A 22,231-nucleotide genomic window follows, 5' to 3' on the forward strand; every position below is an offset into this window, starting at 1 on the left:
GTCTGTGTGTTAATATGGTGTTTGCGTGTGTTTGAGTGTGACAGAAGGACATTTATTTATTTCACCTTTATTTAACCAGGTAGGCAAGTTGAGAACAAGTTCTCATTTACAATTGCCACCTGGTCAAGATAAAGCAAAGCAGTTCGACACATACAACGACACAGAGTTACACATGGAATAAAACAAACATACAGTCAATAATACAGTATAAAGAAGTCTATATACGATGTGAGCAAATGAGGTGAGATAAGGGAGGTAAAAGCAAAAAAAAGGCCATGGTGGCAAAGTAATTACAATATAGCAAGTAAAACACTGGAATGGTAGATTTGCAGTGGAAGAATGTGCAAAGTAGAAATAAAAATAATGGGGTGTTGTCTTTCAAGGGAAACATGGGTTACTTGTTTGATTAGTTGGATTATGTTGCCACCTAGTGTCCGACAATGTTATAACTCACAGTTTGAGGAAGTAGTCATGAATGCGATTTACGTACACTGAGTGCACAAAACATTAAGAACACCTGCTCTTTCCATGACATGGACTGTCCAGGTGAATCCAGGGGAAAGCTATGATCCCTTATTGATTTAACTTGTAAATCCACTTCAAGCAGTGTAGATGAAGGGGAGGAGACAGGATAAATAAGTATTTTTAAGCCTTGAGACAATTGACACAAGGATTGTGTATGTGTGCCATACAGAGTGTAAAATGTGGTGAATGGGCAAAACAAAAGACTGAAGTGCCTTTGAACAGGGTCTGGTAGTAGGTGCCAGGTGCACCGGTTTGTGTCAAGAACTGCTGTGTTTTTCACGCTGAACTGTTTCCCGTGTGTATCAAGAATGGTCGACTACCAAAAATGAAATCCAGCCAACTTGACACAACTGTTGGAAGCATTGGAGTCAACATGGGCCAGCATCTGGAATGATTATCGGGGGCGGCGGGTGCAACTCAATATTAGGAAGGTGTTCCTAATGTTTGGTATACTCAGTGTATTTAACACTATGGTGGTTGATCACAAATCCATGTTCCAAATTAAACTTCTATGTGATTCTATTAATAAAAATGTCAGGATCCCAGTGCTATGCACTCTAACCCCCCCACATTCCAAACCTTAACCCTATCCCAAACCTTAACCCTATCCCAAACCTTAACCCTATCCCAAACCTTAACCCCATCCCAAACCTTAACCCCATCCCAAACCTTAACCCTATCCCAAACCTTAACCCCATCCCAAACCTTAACCCCATCCCAAACCTTAACCCCATCCCAAACCTTAACCCTATCCCAAACCTTAACCCCATCCCAAACCTTAACCCCATCCCAAACCTTAACCCCATCCCAAACCTTAACCCCATCCCAAACCTTAACCCTATCCCAAACCTTAACCCCATTCCAAATTAAACTTCTATGTGATTCTATTAATAAAAATGTCAGGATCCCAGTGCTATGCACTCTAACCCCCCTGTCCCAAACCTTAACCACATCCCAAACCTTAACCCTATCCCAAACCTTAGCCCTATCCCAAACCTTAACCCTATCCCAAACCTTAACCCTATCCCAAACCTTAACCCTATCCCAAACCTTAACCCTATCCCAAACCTTAACCCCATCCCAAACCTTAACCCTATCCCAAACCTTAACCCCATCCCAAACCTTAACCCTATCCCAAACCTTAACCCTATCCCAAACCTTAACCCTATCCCAAACCTTAACCCTATCCCAAACCTTAACCCTATCCCCTTAACCCTATCCCAAACCTTAACCCTATCCCAAACCTTAACCCCATCCCAAACCTTAACCCTATCCCAAACCTTAACCCTATCCCAAACCTTAACCCCATCCCAAACCTTAACCCTATCCCAAACCTTAACCCTATCCCAAACCTTAACCCTATCCCAAACCTTAACCCCATCCCAAACCTTAACCCTATCCCAAACCTTAACCCTATCCCAAACCTTAACCCTATCCCAAACCTTAACCCTATCCCAAACCTTAATCCTATCCCAAACCTTAACCCTATCCCAAACCTTAACCCTATCCCAAACCTTAACCCCATTCCAAATTAAACTTCTATGTGATTCTATTAATAAAAATGTCAGGATCCCAGTGCTATGCACTCTAACCCCCCTGTCCCAAACCTTAACCACATCCCAAACCTTAGCCCTATCCCAAACCTTAACCCTATCCCAAACCTTAACCCTATCCCAAACCTTAACCCTATCCCAAACCTTAACCCCATCCCAAACCTTAACCCCATCCCAAACCTTAACCCTATCCCAAACCTTAACCCCATCCCAAACCTTAACCCCATCCCAAACCTTAACCCTATCCCAAACCTTAACCCTATCCCAAACCTTAACCCTATCCCAAACCTTAACCCTATCCCAAACCTTAACCCTATCCCAAACCTTAACCCCATCCCAAACCTTAACCCTATCCCAAACCTTAACCCTATCCCAAACCTTAACCCCATCCCAAACCTTAACCCCATCCCAAACCTTAACCCTATCCCAAACCTTAACCCCATCCCAAACCTTAACCCTATCCCAAACCTTAACCCTATCCCAAACCTTAACCCCATCCCAAACCTTAACCCTATCCCAAACCTTAACCCTATCCCAAACCTTAACCCCATCCCAAACCTTAACCCTATCCCAAACCTTAACCCTATCCCAAACCTTAACCCTATCCCAAACCTTAACCCTATCCCAAACCTTAACCCTATCCCAAACCTTAACCCCATCCCAAACCTTAACCCTATCCCAAACCTTAACCCTATCTCAAACCTTAACCCCATCCCAAACCTTAACCCCATCCCAAACCTTAACCCCATCCCAAACCTTAACCCTATCCCAAACCTTAACCCCATTCCAAATTAAACTTCTATGTGATTCTATTAATAAAAATGTCAGGATCCCAGTGCTATGCACTCTAACCCCCTGTCCCAAACCTTAACCACATCCCAAACCTTAGCCCTATCCCAAACCTTAACCCTATCCCAAACCTTAACCCTATCCCAAACCTTAACCCCATCCGAAACCTTAACCCTATCCCAAACCTTAACCCCATCCCAAACCTTAACCCCATCCCAAACCTTAACCCTATCCCAAACCTTAACCCTATCCCAAACCTTAACCCTATCCCAAACCTTAACCCTATCCCAAACCTTAACCCTATCCCAAACCTTAACCCCATCCCAAACCTTAACCCTATCCCAAACCTTAACCCCATCCCAAACCTTAACCCTATCCCAAACCTTAACCCTATCCCAAACCTTAACCCCATCCCAAACCTTAACCCCATCCCAAACCTTAACCCCATCCCAAACCTTAACCCTATCCCAAACCTTAACCCCATCCCAAACCTTAACCCTATCCCAAACCTTAACCCCATCCCAAACCTTAACCCTATCCCAAACCTTAACCCTATCCCAAACCTTAACCCTATCCCAAACCTTAACCCCATCCCAAACCTTAACCCTATCCCAAACCTTAACCCTATCCCAAACCTTAACCCTATCCCAAACCTTAACCCTATCCCAAACCTTAACCCTATCCCAAACCTTAACCCCATCCCAAACATTAACCCCATCCCAAACCTTAACCCTATCCCAAACCTTAACCCTATCCCAAACCTTAACCCCATCCCAAACCTTAACCCCATCCCAAACCTTAACCCCATCCCAAACAGTAACCCTATCCCAAACCTTAACCCCATCCCAAACAGTAACCCCATCCCAAACCTTAACCCCATCCCAAACCTTAACCCTATCCCAAACCTTAACCCCATCCCAAACAGTAACCCTATCCCAAACCTTAACCCCATCCTAAACCTTAACCCCATCCCAAACCTCATCCCCATCCAAAACCTTAACCCCATCCAAAACCTTAACCCCATCCAAAACCTTAACCCTATCCCAAACCTTAACCCCGTCCCAAACCTTAACCCTATCCCAAACCTTAACCCTATCCCAAACCTTAACCCTATCCCAAACCTTAACCCCATCCCAAACCTTAACCCTATCCCAAACATTAACCCCATCCCAAACCTTAACCCTATCCCAAACCTTAACCCTATCCCAAACCTTAACCCTATCCCAAACCTTAACCCCATCCCAAACCTTAACCCTATCCCAAACCTTAACCCCGTCCCAAACCTTAACCCTATCCCAAACCTTAACCCTATCCCAAACCTTAACCCTATCCCAAACCTTAACCCCATCCCAAACCTTAACCCTATCCCAAACATTAACCCCATCCCAAACCTTAACCCTATCCCAAACCTTAACCCCATCCCAAACCTTAACCCTATCCCAAACCTTAACCCTATCCCAAACCTTAACCCTATCCCAAACCTTAACCCCATCCCAAACCTTAACCCTATCCCAAACCTTAACCCTATCCCAAACCTTAACCCTATCCCAAACCTTAACCCTATCCCAAACCTTAATCCTATCCCAAACCTTAACCCTATCCCAAACCTTAACCCTATCCCAAACCTTAACCCCATTCCAAATTAAACTTCTATGTGATTCTATTAATAAAAATGTCAGGATCCCAGTGCTATGCACTCTAACCCCCCTGTCCCAAACCTTAACCACATCCCAAACCTTAACCCTATCCCAAACCTTAGCCCTATCCCAAACCTTAACCCTATCCCAAACCTTAACCCTATCCCAAACCTTAACCCCATCCCAAAACCCCATAACCCCATCCCAAACCTTAACCCCATCCCAAACCTTAACCCCATCCCAAACCTTAACCCTATCCCCCAAACCTTAACCCTATCCCAAACCTTAACCCTATCCCAAACCTTAACCCTATCCCAAACCTTAACCCTATCCCAAACCTTAACCCTATCCCAAACCTTAACCCTATCCCAAACCTTAACCCTATCCCAAACCTTAACCCTATCCCAAACCTTAACCCCATCCCAAACCTTAACCCTATCCCAAACCTTAACCCCATCCCAAACCTTAACCCTATCCCAAACCTTAACCCTATCCCAAACCTTAACCCCATCCCAAACCTTAACCCTATCCCAAACCTTAACCCTATCCCAAACCTTAACCCCATCCCAAACCTTAACCCTATCCCAAACCTTAACCCTATCCCAAACCTTAACCCTATCCCAAACCTTAACCCTATCCCAAACCTTAACCCTATCCCAAACCTTAACCCCATCCCAAACCTTAACCCCATCCTAAACCTTAACCCCATCCCAAACCTCATCCCCATCCAAAACCTTAACCCCATCCAAAACCTTAACCCCATCCAAAACCTTAACCCTATCCCAAACCTTAACCCCGTCCCCAAACCTTAACCCTATCCCAAACCTTAACCCTATCCCAAACCTTAACCCTATCCCAAACCTTAACCCCATCCCAAACCTTAACCCTATCCCAAACATTAACCCCATCCCAAACCTTAACCCTATCCCAAACCTTAACCCTATCCCAAACCTTAACCCTATCCCAAACCTTAACCCCATCCCAAACCTTAACCCTATCCCAAACCTTAACCCCGTCCCAAACCTTAACCCTATCCCAAACCTTAACCCTATCCCAAACCTTAACCCTATCCCAAACCTTAACCCCATCCCAAACCTTAACCCTATCCCAAACATTAACCCCATCCCAAACCTTAACCCTATCCCAAACCTTAACCCCATCCCAAACCTTAACCCTATCCCAAACCTTAACCCTATCCCAAACCTTAACCCTATCCCAAACCTTAACCCCATCCCAAACCTTAACCCTATCCCAAACCTTAACCCTATCCCAAACCTTAACCCTATCCCAAACCTTAACCCTATCCCAAACCTTAATCCTATCCCAAACCTTAACCCTATCCCAAACCTTAACCCTATCCCAAACCTTAACCCCATTCCAAATTAAACTTCTATGTGATTCTATTAATAAAAATGTCAGGATCCCAGTGCTATGCACTCTAACCCCCTGTCCCAAACCTTAACCACATCCCAAACCTTAACCCTATCCCAAACCTTAGCCCTATCCCAAACCTTAACCCTATCCCAAACCTTAACCCTATCCCAAACCTTAACCCCATCCCAAACCTTAACCCCATCCGAAACCTTAACCCTATCCCAAACCTTAACCCCATCCCAAACCTTAACCCCATCCCAAACCTTAACCCTATCCCAAACCTTAACCCTATCCCAAACCTTAACCCTATCCCAAACCTTAACCCTATCCCAAACCTTAACCCTATCCCAAACCTTAACCCCATCCCAAACCTTAACCCTATCCCAAACCTTAACCCCATCCCAAACCTTAACCCCATCCCAAACCTTAACCCCATCCCAAACCTTAACCCTATCCCAAACCTTAACCCCATCCCAAACCTTAACCCTATCCCAAACCTTAACCCTATCCCAAACCTTAACCCCATCCCAAACCTTAACCCTATCCCAAACCTTAACCCTATCCCAAACCTTAACCCCATCCCAAACCTTAACCCTATCCCAAACCTTAACCCTATCCCAAACCTTAACCCTATCCCAAACCTTAACCCTATCCCAAACCTTAACCCTATCCCAAACCTTAACCCCATCCCAAACCTTAACCCTATCCCAAACCTTAACCCTATCCCAAACCTTAACCCCATCCCAAACCTTAACCCCATCCCAAACCTTAACCCCATCCCAAACCTTAACCCTATCCCAAACCTTAACCCCATTCCAAATTAAACTTCTATGTGATTCTATTAATAAAAATGTCAGGATCCCAGTGCTATGCACTCTAACCCCCCTGTCCCAAACCTTAACCACATCCCAAACCTTAACCCTATCCCAAACCTTAACCCTATCCCAAACCTTAACCCTATCCCAAACCTTAACCCCATCCGAAACCTTAACCCTATCCCAAACCTTAACCCCATCCCAAACCTTAACCCCATCCCAAACCTTAACCCTATCCCAAACCTTAACCCTATCCCAAACCTTAACCCTATCCCAAACCTTAACCCTATCCCAAACCTTAACCCTATCCCAAACCTTAACCCTATCCCAAACCTTAACCCTATCCCAAACCTTAACCCCATCCCAAACCTTAACCCTATCCCAAACCTTAACCCTATCCCAAACCTTAACCCCATCCCAAACCTTAACCCCATCCCAAACCTTAACCCCATCCCAAACCTTAACCCTATCCCAAACCTTAACCCCATCCCAAACCTTAACCCTATCCCAAACCTTAACCCCATCCCAAACCTTAACCCTATCCCAAACCTTAACCCTATCCCAAACCTTAACCCTATCCCAAACCTTAACCCCATCCCAAACCTTAACCCTATCCCAAACCTTAACCCTATCCCAAACCTTAACCCTATCCCAAACCTTAACCCCATCCCAAACCTTAACCCCATCCCAAACCTTAACCCTATCCCAAACCTTAACCCTATCCCAAACCTTAACCCCATCCCAAACCTTAACCCCATCCCAAACCTTAACCCCATCCCAAACAGTAACCCTATCCCAAACCTTAACCCCATCCCAAACAGTAACCCTATCCCAAACCTTAACCCCATCCCAAACCTTAACCCCATCCCAAACCTTAACCCTATCCCAAACCTTAACCCCATCCCAAACAGTAACCCTATCCCAAACCTTAACCCCATCCTAAACCTTAACCCCATCCCAAACCTCATCCCCATCCAAAACCTTAACCCCATCCCAAACCTTAACCCCATCCCAAACCTTAACCCTATCCCAAACCTTAACCCCGTCCCAAACCTTAACCCCATCCCAAACCTTAACCCTATCCCAAACCTTAACCCTATCCCAAACCTTAACCCCATCCCAAACCTTAACCCTATCCCAAACATTAACCCCATCCCAAACCTTAACCCTATCCCAAACCTTAACCCTATCCCAAACCTTAACCCTATCCCAAACCTTAACCCCATCCCAAACCTTAACCCTATCCCAAACCTTAACCCCGTCCCAAACCTTAACCCTATCCCAAACCTTAACCCTATCCCAAACCTTAACCCTATCCCAAACCTTAACCCCATCCCAAACCTTAACCCTATCCCAAACATTAACCCCATCCCAAACCTTAACCCTATCCCAAACCTTAACCCCATCCCAAACCTTAACCCTATCCCAAACCTTAACCCTATCCCAAACCTTAACCCCATCCCAAACCTTAACCCTATCCCAAACCTTCCCTACTTTCACTAGGGTTAAGGTGATACCTCCGACAAATGTGGAATACTGAAGTGAGAACGTGAGATCTTGTTGCAGAGGAACAAAACATGAATCCTCCAGAATATAGGCCACATTAGTTAAAAATAATGTATATCTGTGGTTTAGAATGAATGGGGGGAAAAACTGAGAAATACATTCTGTACTACATGCAGACTGCATTAGAGTATAGTGAGTGGTTTGGAGAGCAGGTGTGTATCTACCGGTCTTCACGCCCTAGCACAGAATGGGTCAGAGAGATAGAAAGCGAAAGAGACGAGAGGGAGATGGAGTGAATAACAGAGGGACATCGCATCTGCTGCTTTCCTCCACTCCCTATTACAGTAAGAGAGTAGGAGGAGGAGGGTGGAAAGAGCTATGGGAGAAATATAACAAGATGATAGAAATATAAGGCAGCAAGTAGAGAAACAGCAGTCATCAGTTATAGCCTCTGCTTGCTATGGACCCAATGACCTTACACATCTCAACACCTGCAGTACAGCCAGAAACTCCCCAAGACACTGCAGTACAGCCATGCACACAGATGCACACACTCACTCACGCACCTGCCCTGTCTCATGCACATACACACACACATGCACATACATACACACATATACACATACGAGTGTGTGCACGCACGCACACAAACAGAAATGCAATAGGGGTGAAGGAGAGGTCCATTTTTAGAGCAGTGAATTATTTTATTTTTTACTGTCCTCCTGACATTGAAAGATTGATCCTGTTTTGAACAAGCATCTGCTAATGCCTAAATGGAATCAGGTAGCAGAACGAAACTCTTTCAATTGTGATTAATAACCTGGTTAATCTGAATAATCTGGGTTTACAGTAACAATCCTTCAAACTGCTGATCCTCTTAAACACCAGTAGGATCTGTCTATCAATAGGTTTGCATCTCACTTTTTACTCCATCCATATATTACTCACATGATATCAAAGTGCCACTGAGGAGCCATCAAATATACACAAAGCACACAATCATATTTGTTTGTTTGTTTTCCTTTCATGTGGTGACTATACCAAATGGCTTTGAGTTTTAAAAAAAAGTTTTTTTTAAAATCCAATAAAACATTCACAATCATCTCAATAACTAATATTGAGAAGTTATCAAGTTACAAAAAAGTGTGTGTACGTGTTGTTTAGCATTTATAAATATACAGTACTGAAATATAATATTTGTTTAACATGTTTGTATAAAGCCATTTGAATTGGCACGTGGATATTGAATATCCAACTCTGGAATTTGCCCTAGCAGTGACAGTGATGGAAAACACCAGGACTGGCCACCCAGAAGAGAATTTTTTTTGGTTGGCTGTCTTTGCCAAAACTCTCCGTTGAGTGTTCTCAGTCCTCCAAAATTACTCATGGCAACAAGAGAATGTCAAATAAACGTTTCCAAAATGTGTCTCTAACAGAATTGTCTGATTAGAACAAAGGGCCTTGGCCCTTACCAAAAGGAGTGTACTACATAGATAACAGGGTATCATTTGGGATGCAGCTATAGTCTACTACAGAGAAGTTAAGAGTATGAATAAATGAGTGTGTTAACAATATGTGATTGTATCTATTCAAATCTAGGCCTATGTGTTTCAGTTATAAAGTGTTTATGTTTGTCTAGAACAGTGTGCACATCTCTGTTGGAGTGAGACACATGTAAGTGTATATTAGTGGTGTGTGTATATTAGTGGTGTGTGTATATTGGTGGTGTGTGTATATTAGCGGTGTGTGTATATTAGCGGTGTGTGTATATTAGCGGTGTGTGTATGTGTGTATATTAGTGGTGTGTGTATATTAGTGGTGTGTGTATATTAGTGGTGTGTGTGGGTATATTAGTGGTGTGTGTATATTAGTGGTGTGTGTGGGTATATTAGTGGTGTGTGTATATTAGCGGTGTGCGTATGTGTGTATATTAGTGGTGTGTGTGTGTATATTAGCGGTGTGTGTATATTAGCGGTGTGTGTATGTGTGTATATTAGTGGTGTGTGTGGGTATATTAGTGGTGTGTGTGTACATGTGTATTTACGTGGTGTATGTGTATATTAGTGGCGCGTGTGTGCGTGTGTGTGTCGTCAGTCATGGGGCAGAGTGTGTTCAGGGAGAACTGTTCCTTGGCACCAGGGGCTCAACTGTCACTCGGGACAGGGGACATGTCCCCCCACATTCTGAAATTGTATTTTTGTCCCCCCCTCCCAGTTTTATCATTGGAATGTGATATAAAACAAGACAACGAACGCGGACGCCTCCGAGAGGGCAGGTAGGCTGTTTGGAGTATTTATTATTTATCCGACTGGATAATGTGACGTAGAAGTCCGTCACTGGCCGCGGGCAGCATTTGGTTCTTTAACGCACACACATATTCATCACTCCTCCCTGCGCCATTATAAGATAAGTTAACAATGTGGGTCGACACACAAATTAACTTCTGTCTTGGTGCATGCATTTCACACTTGTCAATGTACATATTTGAGAGATACAATAATTATGATACTTATCAATGTTGTGGATGAGCGCATTGTTTGTTTGTTCTGTTCCTCTCTCTCCATCTCTGTAGCTTCCGGGTATGCTGGAAAAGGACCCGAGCTAAGGGAATTGGGTTGGCTTTATAGTGCCTGTCCCAAATGGCTCAGTAATGCATATGGGCATATTGAAAGATATTGTCAGTAGTGAGGTAATGTTGTAAATGTTATGTTGTGATATTGTTTAAAACCGTGTTGCAATGTATATCCTTTAGTATGTTTAGTTCATGGAAAAGGTAGGTTTGTATTGTTAATTGATTAATTAATTAGGGTTAATTGTTCTGAGGGGAGGGGCTAGCCCTACAAAAGGAGCCTCTCTTTCAGTCATAGAAGGGTTATTTTGGATTGAGCTGTGGATGGGGCAGCATTGTTTTTAAGCTGTCCCATAAGGTAGACGTTGATGGCAGTACTGTTGTTTTTTGTTCCGGAATTCACTTGTAAATAAACACCTTTGCACAGAAGAACTTTTGCGGTTCCGCCATCTTTTTATTTTGATAGAGGTTAGGTTATCCAGTTTAGCCTTCTGGCCTACTCTACGTGACATATGGTGGCAGTGGTGGGATGGCGTCCCGCAAATCAGTGAATTCCAACAAGAGAGGTAAAGGAATGCGTACAGGATTGCGTTCTCAGCAACAGCATCAACTGTCAGAAAAGGTACCTGAAGTTGAACCGGGGTGGAATACCATGGAATCGTCTGGTGAAGAAGAGGTCAAGTATGAGAAACTAGGAGCCCGACCGCGGGGCCAAAGACAACCAGAACTGGGTGAGCTGCTGACTGAAGGAGCAGTTGGGGGACCAGAACCACACCCAACCATGGTAACCCTTTTCCAGCAACTTTTCACCTGCCTTGAGAGAGGGACGAAGACCTCAAGCAGGAGTTACGTGGCCTACGCCAATCTATCCTCACAGCTCCCCACCAGGCGGAACTCGTCAGTGAGAGCCCAAGATTGGGTCTTCCAACACCAGGACGACAAAGGCTCGATGCAGCAGGGACTTCAACTCCACAGCAGGCACCCCAAGCAGTAATGAGGCCAGCACCAGGAGACCAGTCCAGCAGTGTTAACATCCATCTTCCAGCATTCCTGAGGAAGGAGCCAAAGATGCCCTCATACCAGCAGGGGGAGGACATTGAAAACTACCTGCTGAGGTTTGAGCGCATGGCTAAGACGTGGCAGTGGCCTGAGGTAGAGTGGGCCTGCAGGCTTGTCCCATTGCTCACGGGCAAGGCCTTAGAGGCTTACACAGCAATGGATGAGGGGCTGTCCAATGTCTACAAGGGCTTGAAGGAAGCGCTGCTGGTGAAGTTTGACATCTCACCGGAAACCTACCGTCAACGCTTCAGAGCTGCATCAACACCATCGGGTGGGTCGCCGACAGAGACGTACCACCGCCTCAAGGGTCTCTACCGACGATGGGTTCGACCGGGGAAGAAGACACAGGACGAAATCGGGGAGGTCATCATCCTCGAGCAACTTCTACAAGTTCTACCACACGACATTCGAACCTGGGTCCGAGAGCACGAGCCCAAGGACGGGCTTATGGCGGCCAAGCTTGCACTGCAGTATCTTAATGCACGTAAAGGGGGCCCACCACAACCTGCAGCACCCGCTCCAAGGAGTCTCAGAGACACAAGGGACATCAGAAACGCCAGAGATGGTGGAGGTAACTCTGGGGGTTATGTGTCTGGGAGGGAGGTAAGGGATCATGCAGTTGGCTCTGATGGGAGGGGCCTGACCTGTTTTTACTGCCGGCAGCAGGGGCACAAAGCTTCAATGTGTCCGCTACGTAAATCCAAGCTCTCTGGTTACTGTTATGTACCCAGAGAGGGGGATGGTGTTCAGAATAGACAGACTCGGGAAGGGTCATGCTTGGTACCTGTAAAAGTGAATGGTAAAAGTCTTACTGCAATGATTGACACCGGCAGTTCCCTGTCAATGATCAGAAAAGGTAACGTACCTGTTAATGACATTGATTATGGTCATCAGACACTGATCCAATGTGTCCATGGTGACCAGTCACAGCAGCCCACAGCTGAGCTCACAGTTGAGATTCAGGGTCAGAAATACCTCATCAAAGTTGGGGTAATGGAGAAGCTACCTTTTGAGATTATTTTGGGGAGGGATGTGCCTGTACTCTCTGATCTGTTGGGAAGTGTGGGGGTCAGCTATATGAGCAGTCAGTTTGCCAGTCTGATGTTCAGATGGCATGTTCAGTTGTCACTCGTGCCCAGGCCAAAGCTGGTTTACAACCTCTGCCCGACTTGTGTGATAGTCTGTGCGAGGGGGAACCAAAGGGCCCAGAAAGTCACGCCGCCAGCGGCGTCTTGAGAAGTATGTGGGAACCCCTGTACCTGTTGCTGATGTGTCTGGGTTAGAGGTGCAATGGGATGTTCCACAAAATTTTGCTACACTGCAGAAGTCTGACGCAACCTTGAAATGTTTGTTTGACAAGGCCTTAGCTGGGGACAGTCAATCTTCATGTGGGGGGATTTACACAGTAGACAACCACATACTCTACCTTGGGTCAGAGGCAGATAGCAGGAAGTTGGTGGTGCCATCTACATGTAGACCACTTGTTCTCAACCTTGCACATACAGTTCCATGGGCAGGCCATCTAGGGCAACATAAGACCTATCTTAGGCTAGGCTCCCGTTTCTTTTGGCCCTCCATGTATACCGATGTACAAAAATACTGCAAATCATGCCCCACGTGCCAGAAAACCAGTGCTGTCCGTAGGTCTGAACGGGCTCCTCTATGTTCACTGCCTGTTATCTCTACCCCATTCAAGAGAATTGCAATGGACATTGTTGGACCCTTGGAGAAGAGTAGTGCAGGTTACAAGTATATATTGGTGATCTGTGACTATGCCACCCGGTTCCCAGAAGCCTTCCCACTCCGTTCCATAACCACTCCAAAAAGAATCAGTGCTCTTGTTCAGCTCTTCTCTCGTGTAGGAATCCCAGATGAAATCCTGACGGACCAAGGGACAAACTTCACCTCGCGACTGATGGTTCAACTCCATCGACAGCTGGGCATTAAAGGTTTGAGGACTACTCCCTACCATCCCCAAACGGATGGGCTCGTAGAGAGATTCAATCAAACGCTCAAGAACATTCTGAGGAAGTTTGTGGCTGACACTGGTAAAGACTGGGATAAGTGGTTACCCTTTCTGCTTTTTGCTTACAGGGAGGTGCCTCAGGCATCGACAGGTTTCTCGCCATTCGAACTCCTCTATGGATGGCCAGTGCAAGGACCACTGGACCTGCTGAAGAAGTGCTGGGAAGGTTCCCCAGTAGGACAGGGGATTGTCCAGTATGTCCTCCAGATGCGAGACAGGTTGGAACGGTACCGAGAGGAAGCTAGAGCAAACCTTCAGCAAGCCCAGAAGGCCCAGAAGAGAGGCTATGACCAGCACGCTCGCCACAGAGTTTGAGCCAGGACAGAAAGTCCTGCTCCTCCTTCCCTCGTCTACCAGCAAGCTCCTTGCGCAATGGCAAGGACCGTACCTAATCGGGAGGAAGATGGGCCCAGTGACCTACGAGGTGCTGCACCCGGACAAGGGTAAGAAGAAGCAAACCTACCATGTGAACCTTCTCAAGGCCTGGGAGGAGAAAGAGGAACTCTCCAAAGGAAAGTCCTTTCTGGTCCGCAGAGTAGAAGAGGATGAGTCGGATGGGGTCACAGAGGCATGGAAAGAACGAGCAGAAGTCATACTGGCTCACCTGGAAGAAGACAAGCAAGATGAGCTGAAGCAGCTGTTTGGCAAGTATCCGGCCCTCTTCAATCAGAGACCAGGAAGAACCAAAGTCCTAGAACACGTCATTCGTTTGAAACCTGGCCAGAACCCTGTCCGCCAGCATCCTTACCGTGTGCCTGAGAGGCTGGTGGTAGCCCTCAAGGAAGAGGTCCACACCATGATAGAGATAGATGTTGTCGAGCCATCTTCAAGTGAATGGAGCAGCCCTATTGTCATTGTCCCAAAGAAGGATGGCTCTTTGCACGTCTGCATGGACTTCCGTAAGGTGAATGCCATCTCCCAGTTTGATGCCTATCCCATGCCCCGCATTGACGACTTACTGGAGAGAATAGGTAGAGCTCATTACATCACCACATTGGATCTCTGCAAAGGGTACTGGCAGGTGCCCCTGGATGAACAATCCAAGGCCTACACTGCATTCCGGACGCCAATGGGCCTGTTCCAGTTCAAGGTCATGCCGTTTGGCCTTCATGGGGCCCCTGCGACTTTCCAGAGGCTGATGGACAAGGTCCTCCAGGACTGTGACGATTACTGTGCTGCTTACTTGGACGACGTGGTGATCTACAGCCACTCCTGGGAGGAGCACATACAGCATCTTAGCAGAGTCCTGGGGAAGATCCATGAAGCAGGCCTCACGCTTAACCTCCTGAAGTGTGAGTGGGCGAAACAGGAGACAAAGTACCTGGGTTACCAGCTGGGTAAGGGTGAAGTTCGGCCTCAGGTGGAGAAAGTGGAGCTGTACTGGCCCAAGGGGAGCCAAGAGAAGAGCTTCCTGTGCTGTACCTGAGTCGGAAGCTGTTGCCCAGGGAAACCAGGTATTCTACAATCGAAAAGGAGTGCCTGGCTATAAAGTGGGCCCTGGATAGCCTCCGTTACTACCTTCTTGGGAGGGAATTTGACCTGCACACGGACCACAGAGCACTGACCTGGATCCAGACCATGAAGGACCGGAATTCTTGTGTGACCAGGTGGTATCTGGAGCTCCAGCCCTTCAGGTTCTGTGTCCGTCACAAGGCAGGAAAAGAAAACGTTACTGCGGACTACCTATCAAGGCTCCCGAACATGGTCGCTTCAGGAGAGGAGGAAGGTAATGTGACGTAGAAGTCCGTCACTGGCCGCGGGCAGCATTTGGTTCTTTAACGCACACACATATTCATCACTCCTCCCTGCGCCATTATAAGATAAGTTAACAATGTGGGTCGACACACAAATTAACTTCTGTCTTGGTGCATGCATTTCACACTTGTCAATGTACATATTTGAGAGATACAATAATTATGATACTTATCAATGTTGTGGATGAGCGCATTGTTTGTTTGTTCTGTTCCTCTCTCTCCATCTCTGTAGCTTCCGGGTATGCTGGAAAAGGACCCGAGCTAAGGGAATTGGGTTGGCTTTATAGTGCCTGTCCCAAATGGCTCAGTAATGCATATGGGCATATTGAAAGATATTGTCAGTAGTGAGGTAATGTTGTAAATGTTATGTTGTGATATTGTTTAAAACCGTGTTGCAATGTATATCCTTTAGTATGTTTAGTTCATGGAAAAGGTAGGTTTGTATTGTTAATTGATTCATTAATTAGGGTTAATTGTTCTGAGGGGAGGGGCTAGCTCTACAAAAGGAGCCTCTCTTTCAGTCATAGAAGGGTTATTTTGGATTGAGCTGTGGATGGGGCAGCATTGTTTTTAAGCTGTCCCATAAGGTAGACGTTGATGGCAGTACTGTTGTTTTTTGTTCCGGAATTCACTTGTAAATAAACACCTTTGCACAGAAGAACTTTTGCGGTTCCGCCATCTTTTTATTTTGATAGAGGTTAGGTTATCCAGTTTAGCCTTCTGGCCTACTCTACGTGACAGATACATTTTTTAATAATAATAATAATAATGATGCCCCCCACCACCACCTCTAAAACCAACGTTGCGCCCCTGCTTGGCACCAACAAGTCTTTTTCAAGGCCTGATGAGGGAGACAGCAGACCAATTCACAGGCCCAGGCTGGCCATCTACACACACACACACACACGCACACCACTAATACACACACACACACACACACACACACACACACACACACACACACACACACACACACACACACACACACACACACACACACAGCACTGAGCCTCCAGAATACTCATCTCTCTCTTCTTTAACACCAGCATGACACATGACATGAAGGCATCAGTTTCACCATGGCTAGGCTATACAGAGAGTTGAACGTCAGTTGGACTTCTCTCAGTGCCCTCTGAAGCATTTCAATCTCTCTAACTTCATGGTGTCATCAGTGCCTTAGGGACCTGTAATATAGACAATGTCAAATGAATGGGATTAAGGTAACATATTATATGAATATATATTAATTTAAGCGCTATTTGGTTTTTCACCCCCGAAAAACATGTGCAATATCTTGTGTATATTGGTTTGACCCGTAAGGAGAGATGATAGACCTATGGAAAATAGTCCACATTTTTCCTCCCAATTAATGGATTTCATTCAAAAAGCCAACCACAACAAGAACGTCTATTTTCCAAGAATGGTCTCCTTCACTTGCAGTGTTTATGAAGCGTGGATATTAACAGCGAGTTGCAAGGGGTGGACTCGAGCGCTAATTACCCGAACGGCCTACATACACGCCATAGCGCGCCCACGTGCCACATCTCAACTCCTGGCTAGACAATTTCAGTTGTTGCGAACACCTGCAATAAAGAATGAGAGGCAAGTGAGCTTTTAACGAACTCACACCTACCTGCAAACTATTCCACCTCAACGAAAGGGACACATGAACTTTTGCTCAAGTCAATAGGAGAGACCAATTGATGGGCATATACTTCTTCAATCTATGGAGGTGCTCAGTTCAATCATAACTCTCCATTTAAAATACAAAGACTACAAATATGCCTAAATGACTGTAGCCTATATACACTGAACAAAGATATAAACGCAACATGTAAAGTGTTTGTTTCTGATTCATGAGCTGAAATAAAAGATCCCAGAAATGTTCCATACTCACAAAAAGCTGATTTCTCTCAAATGTTTATACACACATTTGTTTACATCCCTGTTAGTGAGCATTTTGTCCTTTGCCAAGATAATCCATCCACCTGACAGATGTGGCATATCAAGAAGCTGATTAAACAGCATGATCATTACACAGGTGCACCTTGGGCTGGGGACAATTTAAAGGCCACTCTAAAATGTGCAGTTTTGTCTTGTATTTTCTATTTTTATTGGTTGGCTTTAGGCTTATATATTTGACTTAGTTGAGATGGAAGTTAAAGGCCTACTGCTGCATTGGCCTATAAGCTATCTCTGAGTTCGATACTCTCATTTCTTTAGCCGCCAATGGATCACAGTGTATCAATGTGTCCATATGGCAGAGGCTGGTGTTCTCCATTAGTTTAATTTAAATGTTTAGATTTGTTTTATTTTTATTCAGCTTTTTTTAATGATTAAGCAGGTGACATTGATTTTAAGAAACAAAAACGTTATTATTAAAATGAAACTGTTCCATGAAAATGCGTTATGAAAATAATGATAACTGGCACTCAGATCAGTAGAAATGCTAGGATAAATTGTGAGCTTACCCAAACTTGAAACTCACCTGCTGCCTATGGTCAGCTCAGGGCCTGTTCTAGCCTTTTTGGGGCCCTTAGCAAGAGTTTTTCAGTTTTAAAGTTAATTTCCTGCAAGTCTAGGGGGCCCCCATTGACTTATGCCATGTTAATATGATATCTGAGTGAGAATGACTAACAAATCAATGGGGGCCCCTTGGAGTCCAGGGCCCCTGGGCACATGCCCTGTGTGCCTGATTGGTATTTGTCTATGATTGTTACAAGTTTAGATTGCTGTCTAGACTAACTACCAATCTAAAAATAGTTAGCTGATTAAGTGACTGTCAGTGACTGACATAACAAGAGAAAAACTCCTGATGCACAACCAAATTTCGAAATTGCACCTGTATCCTATCCTTGCAGCTGTATCCTACTATTATTACTCTCAATAGTTAGTTAAGACCTGACTGAGTTCCTTTTTTGGGGGGTCGGACCCCTTAGTGACCAGGGGGGCAGGAGCCCCCATTGGAATGAAAATCAAATGCCCATGCAACTGATTCGTTCTGGCCCCAGCCGTGAATGTGTCCCTCTCTAGTGAGTCCCTCCTGCCTTTCCTTGGGGTCCGCTGACCCTAGCCCTCTCCTCGCAACCAGAACATGTGGTACGCTTCCAAAATGAGGCATTCCAGAGCCAGCGACATCTGACTCCACCCATCCAGCATTGTTTTGTCAACTGCGTGCGTTTTGGAGCTACGAGTGCCAAATACCCATGTGTATTGGTTGCTTGGCGCGTCAATTATGATTTCTAGAATAAGTGGGAGGAGCAACGCCAGAGAGAGGTGGGGAGGACTAGAGGCGGCGCAGCTGTCAGTTATGTTCGTCCTTCTCGTCAAAATCTGTTGCAGACTCGACTAAAGTGTTTAGCAGCTCAGTGTACTTTGAGAGCTTAACCAATGGACCTATGGGAGATACATCTTGTTCTCCCCATAACAACATATATCACAGCGTAAAGTTGACTGCCTTGCACTTTGGTAACTGTTGGATGGTAAAGGTAGACTGAGTTGGCTTCTTTGAGCAGGAAGGTTAGGCTACCCTGGAAGACTACACCTAAATACGTGTGTTGTTTTAAGGATTTTTATGCGAAGTTTCTTCTTCCCAATGTTAATCTATCATTGAGTGTGAGGTAGCATCGCTGGGAGTCTACAGGACTGCTGCCAATCTGTGAGGTTGGGACTTGTTGCGTGAAAAACACATCCCCCGGGAATAGTGTTTTCGGGTAAACCCTTTTTTTAAACCAATTTGCATTCAAGTCGGTGCGTGTCAGTGGTGTTTTGATTTCACAACAGGACAGATTATCGAGTGTCTGTGGTGGGTGTTCCCCAATCCTCTGATTCTAGTCCTGACAGTATACAAGTCAGTTCGACTTTGTGGAGACCGGAGAGCGAACATGAGACTGAATGTGATGGACTTTAGGCGTGATTAAAGAAATTGAAGTAATTACCTAGGCCTACCCAACTGCCTGACCGGAGCGGCTCTAATGGTCTAACGGAACAGCCCTCGCCAGATGTGCGCTGGAGTCCAGTTCCGTGGTTCATATTTTTGGAAAGGCGCAGCAGACCCCTCCATAGCCTACCCGTGCACTTATATGTAAATAAATGGCACCCATAATACGTCGAATTTTGTGATTTTCTATAGCCTGTAACTGCTGAGAAGATGTCGGAGCAAGAGCGCTATGGGGACGGACTGTGCGACGATGGAGCTCCGGAGATCATCCCGCCGAGAGCGTCCAGGACGGGAAGGCGGAGCGGAGTCATCCTCCCTGGCCAGGACAACGATACCATCGTCCTGGAGGCAGTGAGGGCAGCCCCACGCAGGAGCAGCATCATCAAGGTAAGATATATTAGTTACTTAAAGGGATGGTTGAGGCTACATGTAATGATAACACTGGTAAAATCTATCTGAACGATTTAGGTTAACAGATCTGTTTCACTCAATCACCTGCTTTTACCTGAGACATCGTTCACCCGCATAAAATAGCCAGGCTTCAAATTAAAAATCCATCGGCTAATGCAGTAGTTCCCCCACCTATTTTGGTTACTGTACACCAACTGAATTTTGTTCTGCCTGGAGTACCCCTGAAGTATCCCCTCGTGCATTTTACCAGTAGGCATATGGTCTCATGAGTCTTCTCAAGTATCCCCTGTGGATTGGCCAAGTACCCCCAGGGGTTATATTACTCCTGGTCGGGAACCACTGGGCTAATATAATAGCACTGGAGCTTTCCATTGTACTGTTCACAATGTGTATTCATCCACTTAAAATGTCTCTGCAACAGACACTAGACATGGAGCCGCCGGATAAAGGACAGTGGGTAATGAATAGAAGTAGGATAGGCTACAGTGGGTAATGAATAGAAGTAGGATAGGCTACAGTGGGTAATGAATAGAAGTAGGATAGGCTACAGTGGGTTGTGATTACATTAGCGTGTGAACATGAACAAGCACCAGACAAATGCCAATACTCTTCAGAGACTGTCTCAATTTGGGTCTCAGACATATTAATTCCTCACACTGCACAGCAAAATCAGTTGTGTACATTTAACTCTGAAAGTGTGTTTTCAGTGAACATATGAGTCCCACTGACCTGGTGATAAAATAACACTTTGGAGATTGTTAAAGATTTAACTCTGTTCCCCATTCAACATGTAAAGTGTTTAATTGAACTTAACTGTGGTGTTTGCCAGTGGTGTAAAAATACGTCAAAGCACTACTTAAGTAGTTTTTTGGGATATCTGTACTTTACTTTACTATTTATATTTTTGTCAACTTTTACTAAACTACATTGCTAAAGAAAATAATATACTTTTTACTCCATACATTTTCCCTGACACCCCAAATACTTGTTACATTTTGACAGGAAAATGGTCCAATTCACACACTTATCAAGAGAACATCCCTGGTCCTCCCTACTGCCTCTGATTTGAAGGACTCACTAAACACCTACTTCGTTTGTTAAATTATGTCTGAGTGTTGGAGTGTGCCTCTGGCTAGCCGGCAATTTAAAAATGCTTAATATAAGGAATTTGAAATGGTTTATATTGTTACTTTTGATACTTAAGTCAATTTGAGTAATTCCATTTACTTTTGATACTTAAGTATATTTAAAACCAAATACTTTTAGACTTTTACTTCAGTCATTTTCTATTAAGGTATCTTTACTTTTACTCAAGCATGACATTTGAGTACCTTTTCCACCACTGGTGTTTGCATAGCCCTACTGTAGATTAATATTCAATACCTATAGTGTAAAACATGATTTAGAGTAAACTGGACTAACTTTGCTCTAAGACAATATTTCTATCATTAGGCCTTACTTTGATGGCCTAGTTTAATCTTAGCACAGTGGTGTTAAGAAACTCCTGGTTTACAGGCCACATCAGGTCTGCAAGTCACATTAAGATGGCTTGCAAAGTGATGTATAATTTATTTTGGAATTCAGAGTTAGGATATCCAACAGTTGACATTTTTGTTCACCAGCAACCAGCATTCAGAATGACTGTCAGCGTTAGGAAAGTTTATAAGAAGATTACCTAAACCAATTGAACTGGAACAACAATTTCAGTAACGGGTGCAAAAAATGTATTATATTTATCCTTGTGTAGCATAAGATTAATCAATCAATGTACATACAAAAACAGATATTATTTTCTACAATAGAATGCTGGGAAATATGATACGGATGGGCATGGTTTTGATGGGACTGTTTTACTCTCCAAAGTAAAACAGGCTTTTAACACCAAAACTGGGGGTTAATTTACACTCTTGCAGAGTGAATTTAACTCCTGAATCAACACTAGAAATGTTACACTGAAAAATCAACACTGGCCATTTTTCTGTGTGGATGACAATCTTATTGAGGACTTATAAGAACTGTTTCACATTTTCGAGGAGAGAAACCTGCAGGGCGCCATGGTTAGGCTATAATGGTGTTCTGAAACTGAAATGATGTCAGCCTTTTGGTCTCAGTTCGTTTGGATATATACTGTAGGCAACAGCAGGTGCCACTCGTGGTATCGTTTTGATTTTAACTGTCACGCACTGCATTTTTTCTGCACTGAAATTGGCCAAAGAATGTAGGCTACACATTGAGTGAACAACCTGTGACGCCCGCCCGCACCTACTCCTGAC

At 44.8% G+C, this 22,231-nt stretch overlaps 1 protein-coding gene across 1 annotated transcript in view; it reads left to right on the forward strand.

Annotated features, from left to right (window-relative positions):
* Positions 1 to 18,892: 18,892 nt before the first annotated feature.
* Positions 18,893 to 22,231, forward strand: part of LOC118386427 (inactive phospholipase C-like protein 1) — a 124,989-nt gene continuing 121,650 nt past the window's right edge. The window contains exon 1 of the mRNA XM_052522868.1: positions 18,893 to 19,934. Within this exon, the coding sequence (XP_052378828.1) occupies positions 19,758 to 19,934 (177 nt within the window). The 5' untranslated portion in view covers positions 18,893 to 19,757. The remainder of the gene's footprint in view (positions 19,935 to 22,231) is intronic.

This window comes from Oncorhynchus keta, chromosome 7 (genome assembly GCF_023373465.1).
Source record: "Oncorhynchus keta strain PuntledgeMale-10-30-2019 chromosome 7, Oket_V2, whole genome shotgun sequence".
NCBI lineage: Eukaryota > Metazoa > Chordata > Actinopteri > Salmoniformes > Salmonidae > Oncorhynchus > Oncorhynchus keta.